Source organism: Sparus aurata, chromosome 1 (genome assembly GCF_900880675.1).
Source record: "Sparus aurata chromosome 1, fSpaAur1.1, whole genome shotgun sequence".
Classification (NCBI taxonomy): domain Eukaryota; kingdom Metazoa; phylum Chordata; class Actinopteri; order Spariformes; family Sparidae; genus Sparus; species Sparus aurata.
Window position 1 is genome coordinate 32,731,493 of NC_044187.1, and position 23,357 is coordinate 32,754,849.

Here is a 23,357-nt window from a genome sequence, read left to right on the forward strand (position 1 = left end):
AATGTGAAAATTAAATGGGAATGTAAGTAAATAGAATTAATACAAAGGTTGAGCAATGTACCCACGTCTTTATCTCTGATGTTGGCAGGTTCAGTCCCCAATAACTTCCATCATTTTTAAAGCCCAATCATAACAGTGTGTGTCTGAAGTGGGTGAACAAGCTCGACCACCAGTCGACAGAGAAAGAAGTGTCTTTTTTCAAATCAGTTTGGGATTGGTGGGTACTCAGTTGATGCTGAACGAGCTGTGTGGAGCTGTTTCGCATTTTCTTTTATGTTTTGTTCCATTCAAAAACGAGTCCCTATCCCTATTCAGGTTTTAGGAGACTGATGCAACACTGTTTTGCTGTGAGGCTGTGTCTTGTGGACTACAAACCCTCACCTGACTTTCCATAAGCACGGCGGTGAGAAGGTCATGGCTGTGTTTTCATTTGTGGCGAGGTGAGGTGCAGGATAGCACGGTGGAAGATAAAACATCACGCTGGCAGGGAGTTGCGCAGAAAGAAATAGGCAGACTTTTTATTTGTAGTCTCCAAAAAAAAAGAAAAGAAACGTGAAACAAAGAAAAACATTCTTTGCACAGCTCCAGAGAGTTCTGGTGGATCTTTTCCTCAAAAAAACAGTCCATTCGCTACCATTAATATCACATATAGCACGAGAGTCCGCCTTTCCAGCTCAAACTGGCCTGGCCACGCCTACTCATGCACCGCATATAAAAAGACTACTGTTGAGGTACGCTTCCTCTTTCGGCTGCAGCACAAGATGGCCACCACAAAGGACTCAAACTCTTGACAGGTAATTGCTTTGATTACAGCATGGAAGTTTATTGCTCAAAATATATCTAGAGTGATATATTTTGAGAAATGAACTTCCGCTTTCTTACATTCTAATGATGAAAGAAAATTCGATGTATTTATCATTGATATCTGAAATGTGATTTAAATAAAGACAAGAGAGAACTGTGTCCACCTTTCTGAACAAAAAGGGTTTAGCATATAGTGAGGGAGCGGGTGCTTCATCACATCATTTTTTGGTGATAACAGAACTTTTACTTCTTTTTTTCCCTTTAGTCCATTACAGTAATTCTTCTCTTACATAAGTAAAAGACACAAGAAGTGACGTAGGTGACATGTTGTATAAATGTGTGGGCATGTGAATGAACATTAATTTAGTCTTGCTATTCTTTGCATTTGCCGTGCTTTGACGTTTCCATGGTGAAACTTGACAAGACAAACACAGTAAGTCATCCTCAACACACTCTTAATTTAAAAGTACATGCGCAATTAGGAGCAAGGTACAAAGTGTATTGCTGTTGACACAGCAACAGAGTTTCACACTCTCAGTAACACAATTTCACATCATCAGCAACTTGACAGGGATCCGTGAAACATCAAGTAGCTTTGGCGTCAGTTCATCAAAAAGTCAGGAATTATTTTTTTGCCATAAATGAAATGATAAATACTCACACGGGAATGTGGATTTATTTTGTCTTCCCACAGCAGGTTTAGATAACACTTGCGAGTGTAGTACCAACGAAACGATATGAACTTTTGACTACCAGTCTGAAAGCATGAGAGCTGACATTGCGATTCATTTTCTCCCAAAGCTGCCTGGATGAGATATCAATAAAGATGACAAAAGGTGGAATAAAAAAACAAACAAAACAAAACATCATTTTAGAAGCTGTAAAAGCAAAATACATGACAGGGAATTACGTGACAACTTTTTACAGATGCAACAATAATAACATATACAGTAGCTTCTGTTTATAGTCACATTTACTTTATTCACTCATAATCACCAAATTATCCAATATGAGGTCTCCAATCTCCCCTTTTGTCATAATTATGAGACCTGTTTCACCTCAGACATTTTGATTTTGATCACCCTTGAGTGATCAATTGTAAGTTGACAGCTCTAGGTACAGGTGTGATAAGATGTGATCACTCAGAGCATGTCCAGAGGTGGTCGGGGCCTCATGTGACGACAACTTTTCAGCAGCATGTGTACACACATGCGCCCTGGACCACTTTGAAGGACCACCTACTCAACTAAGCCACAACAACAGGCAGGATGGATTGACATACTGTACTGTCTGCTAAATGGAACTCAGCCACAGTTCATTGTGTTATTTTTACACATGTGCTTTTTCTGTTGTGCCATGTCAAAATGTCTTTTGTAAAAAAAAAAAAAAAGGGCCATTGGGCCCATGGCCATTCAGCACAAATAAAAGCTGTTTTGGGATTATGATAAAAGAACATTTTGTGCGAGTGTATAATTTTTGTTTTAGGGTTTGTGGGTATCCTGATATGTATGTAGTTAAGCATAAACTGACCTTGTTTATTTGTTATGTTATCTGTACTGTCTCTCAGTTAAATTGTAACTCCTGTTTGTTTTTAACCACGCTAATGATATGACTCAATGTCGGTCTGTCCAGCACTTTGGTCCTGAAATATTTCAACATCAGTTGGATAGATTGCCATGACATTTTGGACAGATATTCATGGTAAACACAGATGAAGAATGCTAATGAATCCCTGACTTTTTTTTTTGTGCCACCGGCAGGTTGACAATCATGATTTTGAGTAAAATTAACAATTATGAAAGGGATTGCAATGAACATTGACATTCCAATCAGCCTCAGCCATGCTTTGAGTTGAATGCTAATTAGCACAGATCAGAATGCTTACGAACTGAACTGAGATGGCACACTAAACATGGCAAACATTAAACCTACTTAACATCAGCAAGTTAACATTGTTACTGCGAGCTAACATGCTAACATCAGCAGTATACTGTCAAATCAGTCCTCTTAAGAGCGACTGCTAGCGCGCGTGTATAATCTTGCTCACTGACATTTTTTTACGTTACTTTATTAAACAATGGAATCCACATATTAATGACTGCACATCCCTATTTCATACCTTATGGGCCATACATGACCGACCAGCCGTACCTGTATCGAACTTTACTAGAACATAGACAAACATTCAAACTAAACTTCATATTAAACTTCAGCAAAAAGCATGTTTAACTTCCCCCGGGATACACATCCGTCAACAGACACGTGTCCAAGCTTCTGGTGATACCTTGGGTCAGCTTGTTTTCTTGAAGGGGTTGAAAGTAACCATAGACAGATCATTAAATATAGCTGAGGCTGCTTACGCTGTTCACATCCAGCAGGACCAGACTCTCTAAAAATGACTCAAAACACACTTCACCCAGAGGGTGAACTGAGAAAATCAATTCCTCATTCCTTTTTCTGAGACATTCAGAAGATTCTTTGTAAAGAAGTTCTCTTTTTTTAAAATATAACCAGCTTCTGTGTTAGAGAATATATTTTCCACTCGAAGAAGCACAAAAGCAACTGCAACTACCTCGATAATGACCAGCACGTTTTTTTTTAAACATGAGCCACAAGCTGTGCAGCAAATGAATCAATCATGTTGTTTTCTGACTTGTTTATCTGAGGTGCTCTACTTTTTAAGATGGTCATACCCAGTTCTGTTTCTGTACCCTTGATTCCCTGTTGTGATTATAGTTGACCAGCAGGTCAGAGCTTTTTATTAAAGCACATGCCAGAAAAAAATGTTTTTGGTCCTCGTAGTCTGTAAAAGTGAACCGAGAGCGACGGCATCCAGTACATCTTTAACTCTCTTCCTCTTCTGTACATCTGTGATCTGTCCACCATCTCCATTCTTTTCTCCTACTTTTTCTCCTCTCTCACCACTCCTCACGCTCCTCTCTCTCTTCCTCCTTCACATTGGCGTCCTCCAGTCTGCGGTGGTGACCCTCCGGCCCTCTCCTCCTGGTTCCTGGTGAGTCAGCTCCCTGGACCCCTGCGTCTTGGCCTTCCTCCTCCCTGTCCTCTGCTCTCCTCTCCTCCACCACATGTTCTCCGTCCTCATTCTTGTCCCTGTCATCACCATCATCCTCTTCACTTCTCTCCGAGTCTGACTCATCTGAGTTATCCTCTTCCAGGTAGCGGTAGCCTTTGACCTGCCAACACAAACAATATGTTATATTAATGACCAAGAAGCGAAAGTGAGTCCTCTCAAGTTAAAATGTGCTTGTAGTCACCTTTAAGTCTCCAGTTAAATGTTTTATCTTAACACTGCGACTATAATAAGACTTTATACTCCTGCACAGCTGAAGGACTCCTTCTATTGAGGGCTGGCAGAGTGTAGAACAAAGGACTGAGTTCAAATCTCGCCAGACAACAGATCTCTACAGACACGTCTTTATTTCTGAATGGGAGAAGAAGAGAGTTGATCGCTCCAGGAAAACTCTCTTCTTTCATGAATAAAATATGGTTGTTATCTAAGGCGCTGAAACATTTGAACATGTGCAAAGCTGTGTGTTAAACCGTCATACACATGTAATATCACCAGTTAGGGTCAGCAGCCCTGATTCCCTTTCTTGAGCCATCGGACAAGATAGCTGAACTTTTTTTGACCTCCTTCATAGCCTCTCGCACCCGGGTCTTGGCTACGGCAACCACTGAGGCCACTGATGTCTGTGCTTGTGTTTTGTTGTTGTTGCGTTGTTTGTTTTTCCTTTGTTGCACAATTATTGGTGCGACAGAGCACAGCAATAGCAAGGCTAATTCTTGCATATTTACAGTAATGTTAACACAATACAATACACAATAACACAATCAAAATAAAAAAACTCCACAAAGCAATCACCTCCTGAATGGAGGCTTGGAACATGTTCAGCTCGGATCCCAGGTGCTAAAACTGTACAACACAGCAACACAATGCAAAACACAGTTTTGCTTCTGGTCAACAGCTGCAAATGTCCTTCTAAGTTGGTCCACAAGGTATATTAAACTAAAGGTAACCATAGCAACAGCACTTCTGATTTGTGCTTATTAAACTATATAATCAAAGTGATCTTTAACATATTTGTTTTGTAAATGTATGATTTCGAGTGGCCACAGTAGAGCAGTATTACCCTGAGGTGTATAAAATATACTGGACCTGTCTTCATTCATACGTCTAAGGACATTTTAATTCATATAATTACATAATGTGGTTTTGTCACACATAGATCAGAGAAAAAAGGATTTTTTTAAAGGTCTCCTACACTAGACTAGACTAAAACATACTTTGCTTTAAATATATGTGAGGGTTTCTATAAATAAGATCTACTCCTTTTTACTCATTGAAAAGTCTATTTGTCTGTTTGCGTCAGGTTTAATGTAAGCTTAATATTTGACCATGCCTGGCTTTTCAAACAGGTTGCGATCTTATAAAATCCCGTTTGATTTGAGGCGAGCACAGACTCACTCTCAGCACATCATTCTGCACAGTGAAGGTCAAAAATCCAAATGATGTAACGATAATATAACAATAAAAATGATGCAACAAAAGGTAACTTTGAGCAAAGGGGGGATTTAATGTTGAACTTTTTGAGTTTAAAAAGGCTTTTTACCCACATGAGAACACCTGTAGAGGTTATATATCAAACAAAACGGTCATAAAATGTGGTAGCCAAACTATTCCAGGGAAAGCAGCTTTTCTAGTTTTAAAGTTTTTACGGCTTTCTTCTTGATATTAGATATAAAAAAACTAAACGGATATGAACTGGGAAAAAGATCTTATTTCTGACAGTGCTATAATGTCAAAACAAATGGAAATGTGCAGACGGCTGTTTCTTGGCATCGATGGAAAACAATACTTTATATCATAGTTGGCTTCGATGGAAACTGAATTCTTACTTGTGTTCAGTAAACTGCAGTATGAATGTGGTAAGGCAGACCTTGACTGTAATACAGCATTTTGACTACCTCATTCTGGCCCTTTGATCATTTTGTTCACAGGATTGTTTCCTTATTCATTAGTTATTTCCTTTGCTAAGCACAAAAATACATTCTCTACAATGTACAAGAATCAAACTAACTACCTACTTTTAAGATTGATTCTCTCTATTTCGTTGTCTATATAATGTTTTTGTCAACCGTGAAAACTAACGTACATCAACACATTTAAATTCTGCGCTTTACAGGTCAGACATTGGCACACTGGCACATCGGCTTTTATTGAATCGAAATTCAGGCGACTGTTTAAGATTCTGTGATTGGTTACCTTGTGCCGTGGCCGTGGGATGCGAGGGAGTCTATAAGCTTTTTTATCGGCCAGCCGACGCTCCATCAACCAGTAACAGTAGCACGCCAGCAACAAAGTGGCCAACAGGATGGAGAGTTTGGCCTGAGGGAGAAGGTCAGACATGGGTCAAGAAAGAAAAACTGGGCAAACATTCTTTAAAATGTGAATCCAAATGGTGAGTCTTCCCTCAAAGGTGCAATATACGACATTAACACACATTTAACACTGTCTAAACAAACAGGAGCGGAGTGGGGCACCGAAATCCACCAGAAAAATTCTGTCCACACCGGCCAACCACCCTGGCTGGCATTATAACAGATGAATTCCTCCATCCAAGTCTACGCATAACGGAAATATGAAATCTGTTGTTGTCGTTGTTGCAGCACTCGTTGATGTTTGATTTCAGAATAAATTCGTAATTTTCGAGAACTTTGATGCATCCCCCTCCAGCATACGCTTCTTCTCCTTTCTCTTCTGGCTTTCCACAACAATCAACCACGCAAATCCTTCAACTGTCAAAAATCCTGTAATTTTCTTCAAACATGCTCTCTAGCTTTCTGTCTGACATATGTCATTATCCTGTAGGGTCATGCCATTAGAGGAGGGGCCACTCATTTACCCGCCTACATTTCTGTAAATAGATTTCAGTTCATTGGATAAAGCAGAGTGACAGGCTCTGGATAAACGCATTTCCCATTCCCAGGAGGCTTTGCTCCATTCTACGTTAATTAAAGAGCAAACAAACAAATTAAATTGCAGGTCATTTTTTTATTTGCGACCATGAAAGTTCTGTAACGCCTGAATAAGAAGAATTAAATTAAGATAGTTAAGATGAGCTTAAGATAGTGTGCAGGGTAACCATGACTGAGATATATAGAGTGAGCAAGTGGTACAAACATTGGTTGGACTTCCATTCCATTCTAATATAGTAGATCTTAGAGATTTTCGCGGAGTATTTAAACAATGTCAATAACTTCAATGAGCCCAAGGGCCGGCCGCTCAGAATAATCTGTGGGCCGGTTTCAAATTCAAATTCATTGACCGGGAAAACTCCTGATCGTCCTGTTTGACACTCCGCCCCTGTATACTAACAGTCTTACCCTCATCGGCAGGTTGGACCAGAGGTAGACTATGAAGATAGCGATGGCCTGCCACCAGTGGAAGATGGTGTAGATAAAGTCCAGACGTTCTTTGTCCTCAGCGTACAGCATACCAAGCAGAGCTGTCAACACAGAAGACACACATCATGCTGACACACATCATGTGCGAACAAAGTTGGTGTCGGATACCACAGATGTCACTTACTGTTGACGCCCGTCTTGATCAGGGCAGTGCCGAGTCCCCACAGTACTGAGATCACCAGCAGAGGGCCCAAATATTTTGGTTGGTCAGGATAAAGAGGCAACGCAAGGAGAGCCACCAGCAGCACAATGTGCACAGCAGCACCCGCTGCCAGACACAGCCAGCGTGGGAGGCGCAGGAGGCAAAGAGATAGGGAGGAAAAGATAGAGCAGGAGAGGCCATAGACCACTATGAGGAGCCACAGCTTTTTCAGGCCCAAAACGCAGACGCCGTACGACTGCGGAGGAAAAGAAGGAAAGAAAACAAAAAACATTATTATCTCCTTTTTTGTCCAGTTTGATTATTCTGCATTTCAATCTACCCAAAGCACTAACAAAATAAAGAAAATAGACAAAATTCAAGTAAAAGCTAGTCTAGTTTTCAACAATCTCAATAACAGCACAGTACCAGGGAGAATCCAGTCACTGCAAACAGTGTTTCGAACCCGCTGTAGATGAAGAATGGGCAGAGCAGTCGCAGGCGGTAGTCTCTGAAGTGTTTGAAAGGCAGCTGGAAGATGTTGCCCCAGCCAATACTGCGAAGGTCGATCTCTTCAGTCGGGCGGTAAGCAGCACCGCAGAGCAAAAGGAACTGTGGGGAGCAGCAGGCAGTAATCAGTTTATTTGTAATCATTTCAGATGATTGCTCAGGTTTGTTTGTGCTGTGCATAAACATAAAATACTTGAAAGCCCTTGAATCTCTCTTAAATTGCTGAGAGTGGTATTAGCAACAACAACCCTTTTCTCAAGCCAGCCTTCTAAATTGCTCTAAATTGTTCAACTCTGTAGAACTGAGCGTGTGTTTACTGTGCTTTTTCTGTGAGCTACCACTGTGATAAACTGTTCTCATCAGCATGATGGGATAGGTTTGAGCCCTGAGCATCCCCGAACAGACCAACTGGTTTAGAACATTTATGGCAGGTAATTTTAGAGTGGGAGCGCTCTGTGGATAACATGACTGCACCTGGTGTCTCACACAAATTAGGAAAATGTGTCTCAAAAATATTCATGAATTCCATCTTAAAGATGCTCTAATCAATATTCTACACAAAACAGTTAACTGTATGTAACTTGACAGGTTGCTAGTAATCATGAACCAACAAAGAATTATCACCAAACACTGCAGGTCCCCTCAGCTTTGAGCGTTTTAGCTCATTATTTTAGTCTATGTCCTCACTGTTTTGGTTCACTCTCACGCCTCTCATCTGCAGCATTTTTAGCAGCTGGAAACCGTGTCCATCCAAAAAAGCTCAAAGCCCACTCAACACTTTGTGCCCCACAAGACAGAGCACACATTCAAATTAGCAACATATACTATAGTATACTGTGTGTACACTCTTCACAGAAAGTGGATTAACAGAATATGCATCAATTGGTCAGAAACATGTTGCTGTGTGTGCTGGATGTGTACATTGTTTGTGTTTCCAAACAAGTTCTCATACACTATTTGGCCACTTTATTAGCTATACCCACATAATACCAGCTCCATTACAACAGCACTGTTACACATTACATTGCGTGGGATATAATTTGCAAGGTGTCCATTATCAGGAGCTAATGGATAACATGAATGCATGTGAGACGGACAATGACTGATGCTTCGAAGGGCATTATCCCACTTACGCTATTTTCAGTTTGTTAAGAAACAAATGTATTTTTGCATCACTCATATTTGCACAAACTTCTTAGTGAACACCCCTTTTAGTGAAAAACAAACCATTCAGAAAACAGAGTTGGAGAACAGAGCTTAAATTAAAGGGGGTTGGTTTGCAAGGATAGAGATAACTGAAAAAAATGACTGAAATCAATGTAGGACCGTATGTTATTAAGCTAGGCTCTCAAGATTATCTTTGAAACTAGATATTCACCACGATCAACAATTGTCCCATCCCAACGTGGCAATGACTGAGGGTTGGACTAATAGCTGGAAAAATCATTACAATCCCATACAGTTCTTATGCAATGGAGATGTTGTTCTCTACTCCACTAAACAGGATGAACCTTAGATATGACTTCTAAGATATGATATGACTGAGCACTTTGGCTCAGCTATTAACAACAAGCTCACATTATGTCATTAAAGATTCAAAGCCAAAAAAATTGCTTACAGTTGAAGAAGAGTAAATTTGACAGTATATTTAACAAGAACACAAGCGAGCTAGCCAGTCATATCATTGTCCCTAAATCACTATCAAGATGAAAAACAAACAATAGTTCATGTGTACTGCAGGCCGCAGCCTGAAGTTGTTCTATCACTCCATTTGATTTTATGGGTATACCAAGTAAAGAAGTCACACAGCATGTTAACTGTGGGTTTAATCTTACTATGAGCATGGCCAGGAAGGCGAAGCCCATGAGGACGCTCTCCACCTGGATGAGCAGCATGGAGCGAGGCAGGTTGAGCAGCACGGTGCTGTTGAAGCCGGGGATCACTCCGCTGATGTTTGCTCCTGGCAGAGGAAGAGGAAAGTTCAGCCATTAAGAAACGTCATTCCTGTTTTTTTAACACACAAGGCTGCATCTCTGCAGAGTAACATATAGCTGAAATGTACCCTGAGAAAAGCGGAATGGAAAACTATTAAAGCAGCAGTTTGAAAAAAACTAGTTGTGCGACCATGGTTTTGTATGTTGAGGATCTTATCTGAGAGGCATGTGCATGTACATTTTTGTTTCCTCTGATCACTGGTCACAATAAAAAGGAAGCATCATTGCCAGAAGTGAGATCCTTTTCCAGGTTAAGCGTGACAGGAAACACTTTTCAGCTTTAGCAGAAGTGCTGCACTTCAGTAATTTTCACAGCAGCTTAAAGGGGCCATCTTGTGTTTTCTTACGCTTGATTCTGAGAAATTAAACAAAATGTTCACTTTACAAACTTGGTAAGAAAACGGGAGGTTTTGAAATACAGACGATCAAGCACTGAAAGCTGCTAAAATTGATTTTCAGCCACTTGGGATCAGTACAACAAGCTGAAAACATGAATTGGTGTGTTATCAGCTTTTGAAGTTGTGGTGAGCGTGTTGGCAAACAGTTCCCTTTTTTAAACATCAAGCAAACACGATGCAACCTTAGCTTTCATTACGGGTCGTGCCTTTGACTAACTGATTACGATAAGTTCACTGGTTGCTCTTCTCTGTTTTCATTTCAAACAACTCCTGAGGGACCTGAGGAAATACGCAGGGCTTCAGCTGCTAAACACTCTACTATCTTCATCAGCCAGTCTCTAACTTTGTACGTTGCTGTTTTGGGTAAGGCAGGTCGTGTACAGAACAGTACCCTTTGTTGCTGGCCGTATAATTGACAAAGTAACTTTTGGCAAGAAGCATGGTAAGTATTTCCCTAAATGTCAAGCTACAGCTTTGCCATGTCTCAATCCTGACACGTTCTTATCCTGCTTTTACTTCGGTAATCAGTGGAGGTGAAGTGACATGTCTTTACCGCAGCCTTTGACATTGTAGAGAATGTGATCACTTTCACGCAGGTGGCCGTTGAGGACGAACAGCATGGGGAACTCCGCGAAGACAAAACTCAGCTGATAAGGAAGGGAGAGAAGGCAGGGACTTGAGCTTCGTTTCTGCAGCTGTGCACACTTGTTTTCCACTGTTTAACACAGCACACAACATGATGCTAATTGAAGCATTAGTGAAGAAAGCATGGCGTAAGACTCACATGATAGATAATGTGAAAGACTGACTGGAAGACGATGATGTAGCTGTGGCACGCTCCCTTAGGAAGCTTCTTCTGCTCCTGCACGTGATCCTCTCTGTAGTTGACGTACTCGTAGTACTGCTGCGCCATTCTGCATAGGATTGTGGGGGGAGAAAAAGATAAACACACTTACAACTAAGCTTTGCTCCATGACTAGTGCATAATAGAGGTGTAAGGATCCCTAAAATTCATAGTTTGATTTTAACAGAATAAGGGGGCCTGAGAATGTGCCTTACATTTATAAATGAGTTATTCTTTAGACACTGGAATGAAAACCACTGGGTTTTGTCTGAGAGAATCGTATGTTTATCCGCAGCATAGCATCACAAAGGAACAATGTTTTGCAAAGTGACGAAAAAAGTGTGCTGACAATTTATATCTCAGCTTGACGACTACAGCACCGCACAGTTCAACAGAATTTCAACAAAAAAAGTGCCTGGTGAAATGTTGTTTCAGGCTGCATTGATCGACACAATACGGGGAGTTGTTATTGTTCCAGCTCTTTGTGAACAGACGTGAAAACACTCGAAGCTGCTTTTTTAGAGTTCCGTCACCATCGACTGACACAACGGACTTTGAAATGAAAATCTCTCATTTCACTTGAGGATTTTTAAAGAGAGGCATGTGCAGTTCGCCTTGTAATTCTTTGTCTCAATGTGAAATTAAATATACCACATGTGTGGGCGTTTTCTGTGTCTGTCCATGCTTACACTGTATATGTTTATTCTTGTACACAGGTCTGCCTTGAAAAAGAGATCATGATCTCAATGAATCTTAATGAAGAGGTGTATTATATTACACCACAAGCTCAAATCTATTATTTAACTAAAACAGGTTTGACTGTACAACCTCAATTCCCTCCCAAAAAGTTGGATGCCGTGTAAAACTGCATAAATAAGACGATATGATAATTTGTTAGACCTTTTCGACATATAGTCAATTAAAACAGTACAAAGACAATTTATTTAATGATTTACCTCATCAACTTTGAATTTGATGCCAGCAACACGTTTCAAACATGTTGGGACAGGGGCAACAACAGACAGGGAAAGTTCAGGTATGCTACAAATCAGCTGTTTGGAACATTCCACAGGTAAACAGGTTCACTGGTAACAGGTGACAGCATCATGACTGGGTTTGGAAGAGGCTCCCTTGAAAAGGCTCCGTCATTAACAAGCAAGTACGGGGCAAGGCTCACCACTTAGTGAAACACATGATTGTACTCACCCACTACACTACATGGGTGTGAGAACACTTTGTATAGTGTTGTCGGTTAACAGTTTGTTTACATTTGATTATATGTATGTCTTTTTATTGACCTATTACACAGCATCCCAGTTTTTGACCCATTTGAAGAATGTCAACAACAAGAAACAAGAAATTGTTTATGAGGCGATTTAGAAACAGCGTCACTATACAAAGCAGGAAAACCACCTGAGCTCCTGAATTAATATGTCAATAAAATTAAAAATATTTGTTTGAAATGTAACACCATGAATGGTGCTGATGTTTAAGTGGGCCCTGTTGTCAAGGTGCAGTTTTAAAACATTCAATCCTGGTCCAGGAGGCCCTATGTTTAAGATGTCTCCCTGCTTCAACACACCTTAATCAAATGAATGGATCAATAACAGGCGTCAGCAGAGATTGATCATTTGAATCAGGAAACGTCTAAAACATGCAGGGTAGTGGGCCCCCAGGAACAGGACAGATCATTCCAGGTTTGTCCTTATATTGTATTTTGCATTTTCTTAATTTAATGAAGCCAGCAGTCAATCAGGCCAAGTCACAACTTAATTTAGAAGTCTGTCCAACAGAAAGAACTGACAAATCTTCCAACTGTCTCACTGAGTACATATCTTGGACCTATTACGTTTTTATATGAAAAGAAAATCTGCTTATAAACTGTTACCAGTTTGTTTGTTTGTTTTTTTGTCTGATGATGTTGTGAAGTAGAGTCACTGTAGTTGTTGTCTGACATATGAAAATCTGTGTGACGTGACTCAGACAGAAATGTTCACTTAATGGCTAAATAGGTCACATTCGCTGGCTTCCTTCCTCACTCTCTGATGTATCATCTGATGTTTTCACAGAGAGTATAGTGACAGGCAACTAAATGAAACATACCATTTCCTTGAGTAATATTCTGGATTTCTCTTGGTTCCAAATTGTTGGAAACATCTGGGATACTGTTAGTACATAACTCAACAAAATGTATAACAAAATTGCTAGATGTTTCTAGACATTTAAATGGGAAAATGTTACAGAAATATTTGAAATGTTGAAGACGAAAGTTATCTTTAGGCATTTCAACACAATATGTTGTGTAAGGGGAGAAAAATTCAGATAGTGAGCTCAAACTAGGCAGAAGAAGGTCAGAGCAAAGATCTGTGACATTGACTATAGACTGAGATCTCAGCTATCAACCTTCAGCACTACCTTCTCTGTGACAAAAATAGGGTGAAGCTTCAGCCTCTCATGACACATTCTCACCCACCCACCCTTCAACGTCATGTTTCTTACCTAGTGATATAATTTCCCAAAGAGGCCCAGAACGGAACAATGGCCACGCCAATAGCTACGGCTGAAGGGACCAAGGTGTAGTAACGCTCCCAGTAATTGGTTGAGACAAAGAGTGCGTAGATTCCAGAAGCTAGGAACATCATCCACTTGGTTCCAAGAAACCTGCCAGAGAAGTGAATATATTTTTAAACATTTAAATTAACAAGAATGGTTTTATCATTTGTGTCTGTATGTCAGTATGTGTGTGGGTGCGTGCGTGGTGCGTGCTTGCGTGTGTGTGTGTCCACCTGATGAGTATGGGGGTGTATAGCAGGCCTATGATGGGCGTGACGTTGATTCCCATCAGCATTTTGCGATCGATGTCCACCAGGCCAAGGTTGCTGTACTTCACCTCACGGTATGTCATATCATAATGGAGGATTAGCTGCATTTGCAGTAGGCCTGTAGCACACACACACACACACACACACAAATTAAAAACTCTGCCTCTTTGTGTGCATTGTCAACCTCGATGTCGTTCCTCCAATCAAACGCACCCATATACACACTGTACACAATCATGGCTCCAACACTGGCTGCCAGAACATTCTTGATGACTCCGAGTCTCTTCCTCCGGTAGTATTTCCTCTCCTCCTCCTCCTCGTTGTACTCTGCCTGTGGGCCAAGAAACTCCTCCATCTAAGGAAAGAAATTCGAAAGAAAGTTATGCAACCGTTTTATGAGAGCAAAGGTGTTGGAATTTTAATACACTCATGGAGGAGAGAAACAATCTTTCACTAGAAACTGGAGAATCACACAGTCAGGAGGTTTTTCACAGGACAGCAAGGAGCTCACCTGGCCCTGCATGTGGTCTTCCTCTCCCACATCCAGCAGTTCATTCTCGATGCCATTAGGAGCTGCTGCAAGGTGATCAGCATCCACAATCAACTCTTCTCTCTCACATGCCTCCATCTAGTGGCCAAAAAGAGCAGTACACTGGATTACTGGATTATTGCTTGCACACAAGAGGACACAATAAGAAAATGCCTCCTTACCTCCTGACAACCATGCCTTAAAGGACAATAGACATTCAACCAAAAATGAAAATTCTGCCATTATCAACACACACCACCATGACAATGAAAAAGTCCAGTGAGGTTTCATAGTGCGGCCACCAAACATTTCTGGAGCTTCACAGCAAAACAGTGTTAAAGCATTCTCCTTAACAACAGAGGTAAATTGGGGACTTGTTTTAAAATGTAAAAAAAATGGCAGAAAGGAATTAAACTGCTCCATACAGCTTGTCCAAGTCACTGTCGTTGTCATTGTCCCAACGTTGATTTGAAAATAACTTATCTACATTCTTTTTACATTTACAGGCATTTATGTTTGTGTAGTCTTCAGGTGGAGCGTGCACTAACACACTTTGCCTTTAAAAACAAGGCGTAAATAACGTCTTTTGGGATCGTGGGCCTTATGTAGACTTGGATTACACCAGATGAGCTGTATGAAGCCATTTGTTTTGTTAATATTTTTTTTCTTAAAACATTTTAAAACAAGGCCCCATCTAAGTCGGTTGTTTCCAATAATGCGGCAATGCTGTTATGTTGAATAGCTCCAGAAATGTTTCACGGACTACAAAAGTTCACCTGACTTTCTGCGCGGGGGTGAGTAAATAAAGACAAACATTAGGCTAAATGTTTTGTTGGAACTGTTTGCAGTAGGACATGTTTAGGACACATTGCTTCTTACATTTGACACACACTTCATTCACGAATGAATTTAAAGTATGCCTTTAATCTTATACACTCGACTGTGCCTGTGCAATTGTAGCACATTATTCTGTGGCACAGCATAATACAATGTAGTCCTGCTATACTGTGTTACACTCCTCAGTGATCAAAAACAAGGTATAGTGGTGTGAAGTATATGTAATACAGTTTTGATGTTGTACATCAATGTACAATATGACAGTGCAGTATGTAAAAACCTAACCAATGACCTTGTGTTCTGCATTTCCAACAGAGCTACTAGATAACCTCTTGAGGGTGGAAGGCAACGCCTGCTCACTCATGAACAGGAACTGGCCACAGTCAATATAGTGTTGGCTAACAACATCATCTGCCTACATACACCATGACAAGGCATTACTATAATTATTTTTATTTCCGGGAGTTTACACTAACATATTGTGCTGATGACTGTTCTGTAATTCTTCTCTTCTTTGTGTTTTTTTTTTTTAAAGCTTTCTATTTTTGTGTTCAGTCAAATGTCAGCAGGTGTAATGACAATCTTAAGTGAGAACATTCAGCAAGATTTACAAACCACTGTTTCATATGAAGTAGATGACTATGTTGTTACTGCTACAAAAGAGTAATTAAGCTAGCTGTGTTCGGAATAGTGCCATTTTGTTGCAGTCATGACATTTTGCAAAAGAGAGGTTGCAGAGTAGGGATGCAGCAATTATAGGTCGCAGTTTCAGGATTAAAGTGTGTTTCACAATAACAGTCCCTCTCCCATCCTTTAGCTGATGCGCTCACCTGAACCTGGTGCACCATGTTAATGTTTTCATTCTGTCTATTGTCTGCTGGTTGCCAGTTATTAGCAATTATCTAAGTGTGTTTAATTTTCCTCAATGTTCCTAAAAAAATTATACCATAATGTTTTTTGAGAGTGAGAACAGAACCCTCAATGTAGCTGAGACTTTATGGTTACAAAAACATGACGTTTTAATTGCGGTTAATTGCGGAATCCACTTATTGTGGCATCCCTGCAGCAGAGTTTCATTTTTAGACAGAAGTAAGATGCTTATCTCCAAGTGTTGCGCACATTTTGACTTGTGTTTAAAGTTGTGATGAGCCAATATAATGAAGTGTGTAGTATATTTGGAATGATATGGACAGTTCAGTGCACCTTAAGTACACATCCAAACGTTTCAATCGCTTTATGTTTAATTAGTCGTCTTATGAGATACCTGAGGGGGCTAGAGTTGTCAAATCTCTTACTGTGCATAACACTAAGGGGACTACATTTAGACACTTGCTCACATTTTCACAGGGCACAGACATGTATTACAGACTAGGGGTGTGCCAAAATATCGATACTACAATATATCGCGATATTTCGTCTTGAGGTACGTTATCGATACACTGGTGCCAAATATCGATATTTAAAAATGTAAAAAAAAAAAAATAACATTTTTTTTTTGGCCCACCACCACCACCCCTCTTCGGAGGACAGCTTTATCTTTATTCAAACATAGGTATACAACCAAATAAAATTTAAAAAATGGTTTAAGTAGCTCTGAAACCCACACATATAGATATTTAATGATAGTTGTAGTCAGTGTGTGTGTTAAGAAGAGACACTGCGCAATATACTCTTTGTTTACTTGGCTGTCATTCATGTGAAATTGATTGACAATGTTTTGTAATTCCTGTGAAATGGATTCAGTGCAGTCAATAAATTCTGAATTTCTTCAGTGACACAGATATCTTGATGTATCGTGGATGAAATTCCTTGCAATATATCGATTATCGCAGAATCGCTGTATCGTGATATTATCGTTATCGTGTGCAAAATATTGTGAAAGTATCGTATCGCGAGGTACCTGGTGATACCCAGCCCTATTACAGACTAAGGCTGAAATCTATGGCTAGAGCATCAGTATAATTGCTCCTTCAAGCCATGAAGTCTGAACTATGGAGCAAATCAAATGAGTTCATTTTACGAAGGTGGCATCCTCTGATGGTACCTGTATTAACATGTATTCTGTCTTTCACTCTCTTAATCCCTTCTACTACCTACATGCATTTCAGGTTGATGATTAAATAGTTAACTTGTTTCTGTTTTGTCTTTATGTATTTACAGCTGGAAATGTCTTCAATTCTAAGGCAACTGAAAATTTGACATGTTCAAATGGGAAACTGCGTGGCGTGTTTACAATACTGAAATCAAAACGAAATATATATCTTAAAAAAGGTTATGACGTTTCATTACGGTGGTGATGTTGAATCTTGTCCTTTATCTGTTGGTGTTACAGCACCTTATCTCTGTCGCGTGGACAGATACATTTTCCTGAATTAACATTTGAGTTCATTTCATTCTTTTAATTGAACTTAAGTCCTCTTTTTGAGGTTTCAATGTCATTCAGTGTTTTTTTTATTTAGTAGTAGAAGGTGCATGTTCTATTTGTGTTAAAAAAAACATTTAGGCAAGGGACTGAATGAACATTTTATTTCAGTTATTTGATTTTCAAGCTTTTATTAATTCTTTTTGCTTTTGTTTTTTTGCTATAACAAAGCACACCCTTCTCTTGAGTTATCCATATTGTCTTGGGGGGCCTCCCCCTGTTCTTAGAATAAAAATATGTAACACCTTCCTCCCGGTATCTCAAAATGGATAACATGAAAACTGTCTTTTCGATGCAACTATTTGATCTTTGTCTTACCCTTAACTTTAACAAACAGTTATAAAAGAGGATGTGGCAATAAACACAATGCCACCATGTCTTCTTTGGCCTCCGTACATGAATATGACTCTATAAACCAGGGCAAACGTCACACTTGAGTTATTACCATGTTTTTCTTCTCACACAGGAGTATTGCACAGAGGTCGTTTTCTACTTTTTCTTCAGCAAGGCTTTTAAACTCCTCTTCAATAGTCCTTTTAAGACTGACTTGTTAACTTGCAGTAGTATATTCGCGGATTAAAAGCACGTCTGAGCTGCTATGACATGTATGTAAAAAAAAAAAGTTCTACTGATTTCATCGATATCAGCCGGTTGTTTCTGCTTTAGCCTGTCCAAGAACTATTTTGATATACAGAACGGGACCTATTCCAACACAGCTAGCTTAACAACACACACACCCCTTCTCTATGTCTGTTTTACTATGCATCAAACTTTATTGAATTGAAACTCACTGACCATGTCTCTCTGACGGGGCTCCTCGGCATGTAAAAGTTGTCCACCTGTGTGAGAGCAGCGCAGATACCCCTGCAATCGTGTGACTGGTCGACCCCGCCGCTTTTGGTTCTCCTTTCCGACGAACACGGTGCAGGTATAAATACAAGTTTCTACAGGGAAACGAAACTCAGCCGTCTTCACTTCCTCACTCTTGCTTCTCTTAAAGCTACAGGCACCTCTCTGCCCGCATGATGCCACGGGAACAACACCGGCCGCCACATCACTTGTGTGGGACAGAAAAGTGACAACGCTCATGATGTTGAGATAAAAGCATGACAATGTTTTATTAATTAGAGTTATTAACAACGACAAAACAATGCAGCTGCGTCACCGACACAGCGGTTAGCACATGAAGAAAAAAAACAAAATGAACGTTTCACAGTCAGAAACATGGTCCACTGACATGACACAACACAACACAGTCAACACCGGCAGGACAGGTGAGCAAGGGTCAGTCAGACCAGGAGCAGTCTGCGTCTGAGCTGCTGCCACAGACAAACGCCACATGGCACCTGAAAAGAGAGTAAACTCTGAGGTAACACTTTATTTATGAAATCATAAACTCACCCGATGCATGACGCACGATGATTTAATGTAGGATGTATCAGGTTCCTGTTGCTGAACTTTAACACATTCACAGAAGTTACTTGGTCCTTGGTTCACGACAATTTCTTCATACATTATATTGATGTGTAACAAAATGAGTTGGATGTTTTATTTCAGACCTATGTATTTGCTCAGCCTCTAAAAGCAGAACACAAAACAATCACAAATTAAACTTAAATACTTTAATACAGTAACATAAAAAAAATAAACTAACTTGACGCATGTCATTTAACACATGACGTAGCCGAATTAATATTCTTTAGCTCAGATGTTTCACGCCCAAAACCAATTAGACCACAGACTCCCCCATTTCATTAGATTTTGTCTCATTCTGGTAAGAAACCCATGACCAAACAGTCAGACTTGGTGACACTGTTTCACTTATGAATGGAACTGAAGTGAAATTACTTATTTCCCTTTTCATCTGGGGAACCCACCCTCAAGGAACCAGCTTCCTCAACTGGTCTATATGATCTATTAAGTGAATCAGATCAGGATGTTTGTCGTCGTTTGCTCCGTAATGAGGAAACTGCATGATTTGGACGCATCTGCAAATTCAATGAACATTTGGATTTGTGTCCAGCTGCAAACTGAGCAGGACGTATGGAAGCTCAAGCGACAGATGTTTTACAGAACTCTGATAATGAGCAGTTCATAAAAAATAATTTTATCTGCCCTGGTGTACTTTTGAGTATGCGTGTTACAGCTGATTAATTACGCATCGTCTACATGGCCATTCACAGATGTGTTGGGACTATGGAGCTGGGAGGGTAAAGTCAGACATCTGTGTTCACACATACAGCTCCTCTGGGTAAACTCTGGATAAATGCAGAGTTACAGTGCGTGTGAAAGGGGCTCCAGTAACTTCTTTTGTTAAAAGTCAGCATCAGGAATTAATGGTAGGTTCTGCATTCATTCATGCATTAACTCATCATGAGTCATGCATTTGTTCATCATTATTTGTCCCATTAGTTAGTGTTACCTATCGTCTCGAACACTGCCATACACAATTCAGTGCAAATCCTGATATTTCATTTATTGTATCTTTTTCTACAAAACACACAAGAAGTAATTGTGAACAACTGATCATCCTGTTGTGTTGTAACCTTAGGAAGAGGATCCATGTTTACTTTAACCCCCTCTCAAAAAAAAAAAAAAAATCCTTGAGTTCAAAGAGTGATCTAGGAACAAGGACTAAATGTAAATCATCTTTAGTGGTTGTTTCAACCTGCTCTGATTACCCGATGGCTGGTTCCACAAAGCTTCAACGCAATATTTGAGTCTCTGCTGTAGAAAAGCAGCTAAAAACAATCACAGAGTATGACTGAAACATAATATCACTTGTCCCTGGTGTTCCTCCTTTCCAGTCTTTTTTATTTTTTTCATTCCAGGCGACTTCTGAGTGTAAAACTAATCTGACACATCCAGAGAGGCTGGAAGACGTCTTTGTGTCGTCCTTCCACAAAGTGTTCCAGTGATCCCTCCGGTCCCATGTTCGTCCTCTGCTGCAGTGAAGGAAGCAGTTTTTCTCAGTGGACCCTCAACAGCATTAATTTAACATGTTTTTATTTCCCCAACAAAACCCACCCACTTATTAAAACGCAAGTCTCTCCTCTCGGAGAAACCAGGTACGCCGACCCCTTCCCATAACTTCCCCATGATGCTCCACTTCCTTCCCTTCGTCAGCGTCTCTATCCGCTCCCCACTGCTGCCTTCCTCATCATTTCCTCATCCTGGACGGAGAGCTCTGTCAGCTTGCGTCCCAGCTTCTCATGGAGGTCCAGGTATTTGGCCACGCAGCGATCCAGGCACACCGACTCGCCCTTCGTCAGCTCCGGCTCCTTGTAATGTGGCGGTACGCACTTCCTGTGGCAGGCATTGGTCATACTGGGAAGAAAGGGAAGCCAGGAGACGGTCAGATTTTTTAAAACATAAATGTCTAAAGTTCCATCACATTTCATGTGTTAATATGCACCTGAATATGATGTCTGGTCAATGCTTACATAAAGTCAGTTTCACTTGGTCAAATTATACCGCTTGATCTGCTGGAATCAGCATTTTTTAAGAATTAAAAAAATTTATTTATTTATTTATTTATTTAACAATACGGATTGTTAACGTGCATGACCAGTTACAGTGTTAGCCCCACCACACCTGTTTCAAATGAACGGGTCGTTATCAGCTCATCATTTAAATCAGGTGTGTTGGAGCAGAGAAACATCTAAGGCATGCAGGGCAGACACAGGAACATAGATGATCGAAGAACTCTGGCCAAAACAACAAGATCATGTCTATCAGAGCAACCTTGGGCTAAATTGGTGGGAAAAGGTTTGCTGTGATTAATACTAGCTCATTAACAAATATTACTAGTCAGTTTAATTAATGACAATCATCATCACGCCTAAAAAAATATATATATCCATTTAGGTGGACGCTATATTTCAGAAGATATTGGCGCTTCGTGTGTAGGAAAGCATGCTATTGCATGATTGAGGGAATGTATTGCCAAAGGAAAAGGCTGTGTGATGATAATGTAAAGTGCCAAAAATGTTCAGACAGATATATATATTCTAAGGGAGCTAAAATACTTCTTGCAGCCAATATGGTTTAAAGCAGCACAATGCTGTGCTTTCCTGTCAGTGCTACGCGCAGTCCCTCTTTGACATCCACAACGGTCCACATTTTTCAGTTCCCCTGAACTTCTTTCTGAATCGCCCCTTCTGTTTTGACTCATTTCAACCCTGCCTCGTCCTCAAACTACCTTAAGTTCTACCGCAGCATCCCTTCACCTGTGCGCTGTCCACACATCAAACTACACGCATCTCTTTCCTCCCATGCTGGAAGTTGAGTTGCATCAAGCTGAATTTTTCCACCAGGGATTCCCATTTTAAAAACCACATGGAAAGGGAAATGTAATCAAACTCTAAGTCTGGATGATTTTCTATTGATTTTCTGTTGATTTGCACTGGCATCACATAGAAAGACTTGTCTGATGGAAATGATGAGGATGGTTTGTGGTAAAATATATCTTAGTCCACAACATACATTATGTATAGTAAATGCTATACGTATTTAAGAGCACTATAAGCTCTGTAGTTCTTTTGAGTACACACATACTCGTCATTGCTGTGGGGATCAGTACTGGAATTATGGACTCAGATTGTTTGATCGTGTGGGAGATTCATTTGTTTGATACAAATTAATACAATGTGTGAGCACTTTTATCTACTATTATTAGTAGCCAAGTTTGAGCAGATTTAACTCGTTAGCAAATGTCGGTGTGGAGGACATTCAGGGTCCCTGAGATGAGACCGAAATATTTTACACTTGTCAATTCTCTTGTGATTAATAAATCAGTCGAAAACGTACAGATTGATCATAAACTGTTAATAAAAACTGATAATTCACACTGGGCTTTTGTACTCACAACACACATTTAGAGGACTTCAATGCCACATTTCTCTTCAGTGTCCTTGGTCGTGTGTTACTGTAACTTACTGTACATCAATTCAGTGACAATTAAACAGGACAAGCTAACTCTGCACTGTTTGTTATTGGTGGTTTACATAGTCCTTTATGTCCATTCAGTGTCAGTCCAGTAAGCATAATTGAAATAACGTTACTGTCACATGTAGCTGCAGTAATTTCAGATAATCCGATATAACGAAGCTAGCACCAGAGACACGAAAACCACGTCGTCACTGAATTATGGAAACTGACATGGTGACATGACCCGCTGTAAATACGTGCATAAGTTTCAGAAGAACTGTAAAACAAGGCCATGAGACAGTTCACTGCTGACAGGTGTAGCATGAATAGGAGATGGCTAAGGTTAGCTCAACGGTTAGCTTGTTTTGGCTTTACCGGTTGTACATGTCAGCCATCATTTCCACCTCCAGCTCCGCCGCCAGCTGCTGTGCCTTCATGGGGTCCATGTCTCCGCTTCAGTGCTGCTCACACCCGGCTACAACCTCAAACACGCCGTTCTGGTGACCCTCTCTTGCGGACAGCCGAGAAGAAAACTACGCGGTGCTTCTTCTGTAACCTTCAAATCTTGAAGACAGCACGTGTGTACCGCTTCCGCTCACAAATACTGTGTCAATAAAGTTCGATTCAAACGGACGGTAGAGGC

The 23,357-nt window shown here is 40.3% G+C and overlaps 2 protein-coding genes across 2 annotated transcripts; both read right to left on the reverse strand.

Annotated features, from left to right (window-relative positions):
- Nucleotides 1-491: 491 nt before the first annotated feature.
- Nucleotides 492-18,889, reverse strand: unc93b1 (unc-93 homolog B1, TLR signaling regulator). The gene is made up of 13 exons (XM_030418440.1): nt 18,581-18,889; nt 14,509-14,625; nt 14,211-14,352; nt 13,962-14,115; nt 13,675-13,836; nt 11,116-11,245; nt 10,885-10,978; nt 9,775-9,899; nt 7,859-8,041; nt 7,415-7,688; nt 7,210-7,331; nt 6,089-6,211; nt 492-3,998 (listed from the first exon to the last, which is right to left on the reverse strand). Exons 1-13 carry the CDS (start codon nt 18,872-18,874, stop codon nt 3,723-3,725), a joined length of 2,196 nt encoding a protein of 731 aa, XP_030274300.1. The 5' UTR covers nt 18,875-18,889; the 3' UTR covers nt 492-3,722.
- Nucleotides 18,890-20,398: 1,509 nt separating this feature from the next.
- timm10 (translocase of inner mitochondrial membrane 10 homolog (yeast)) lies at nt 20,399-23,314 on the reverse strand. Its single transcript, XM_030418451.1, has 2 exons — nt 23,090-23,314; nt 20,399-21,112 (listed from the first exon to the last, which is right to left on the reverse strand). Exons 1-2 carry the CDS (start codon nt 23,158-23,160, stop codon nt 20,917-20,919), a joined length of 267 nt encoding a protein of 88 aa, XP_030274311.1. The 5' UTR covers nt 23,161-23,314; the 3' UTR covers nt 20,399-20,916.
- Between the last annotated feature and the right edge of the window lie 43 nt (nt 23,315-23,357).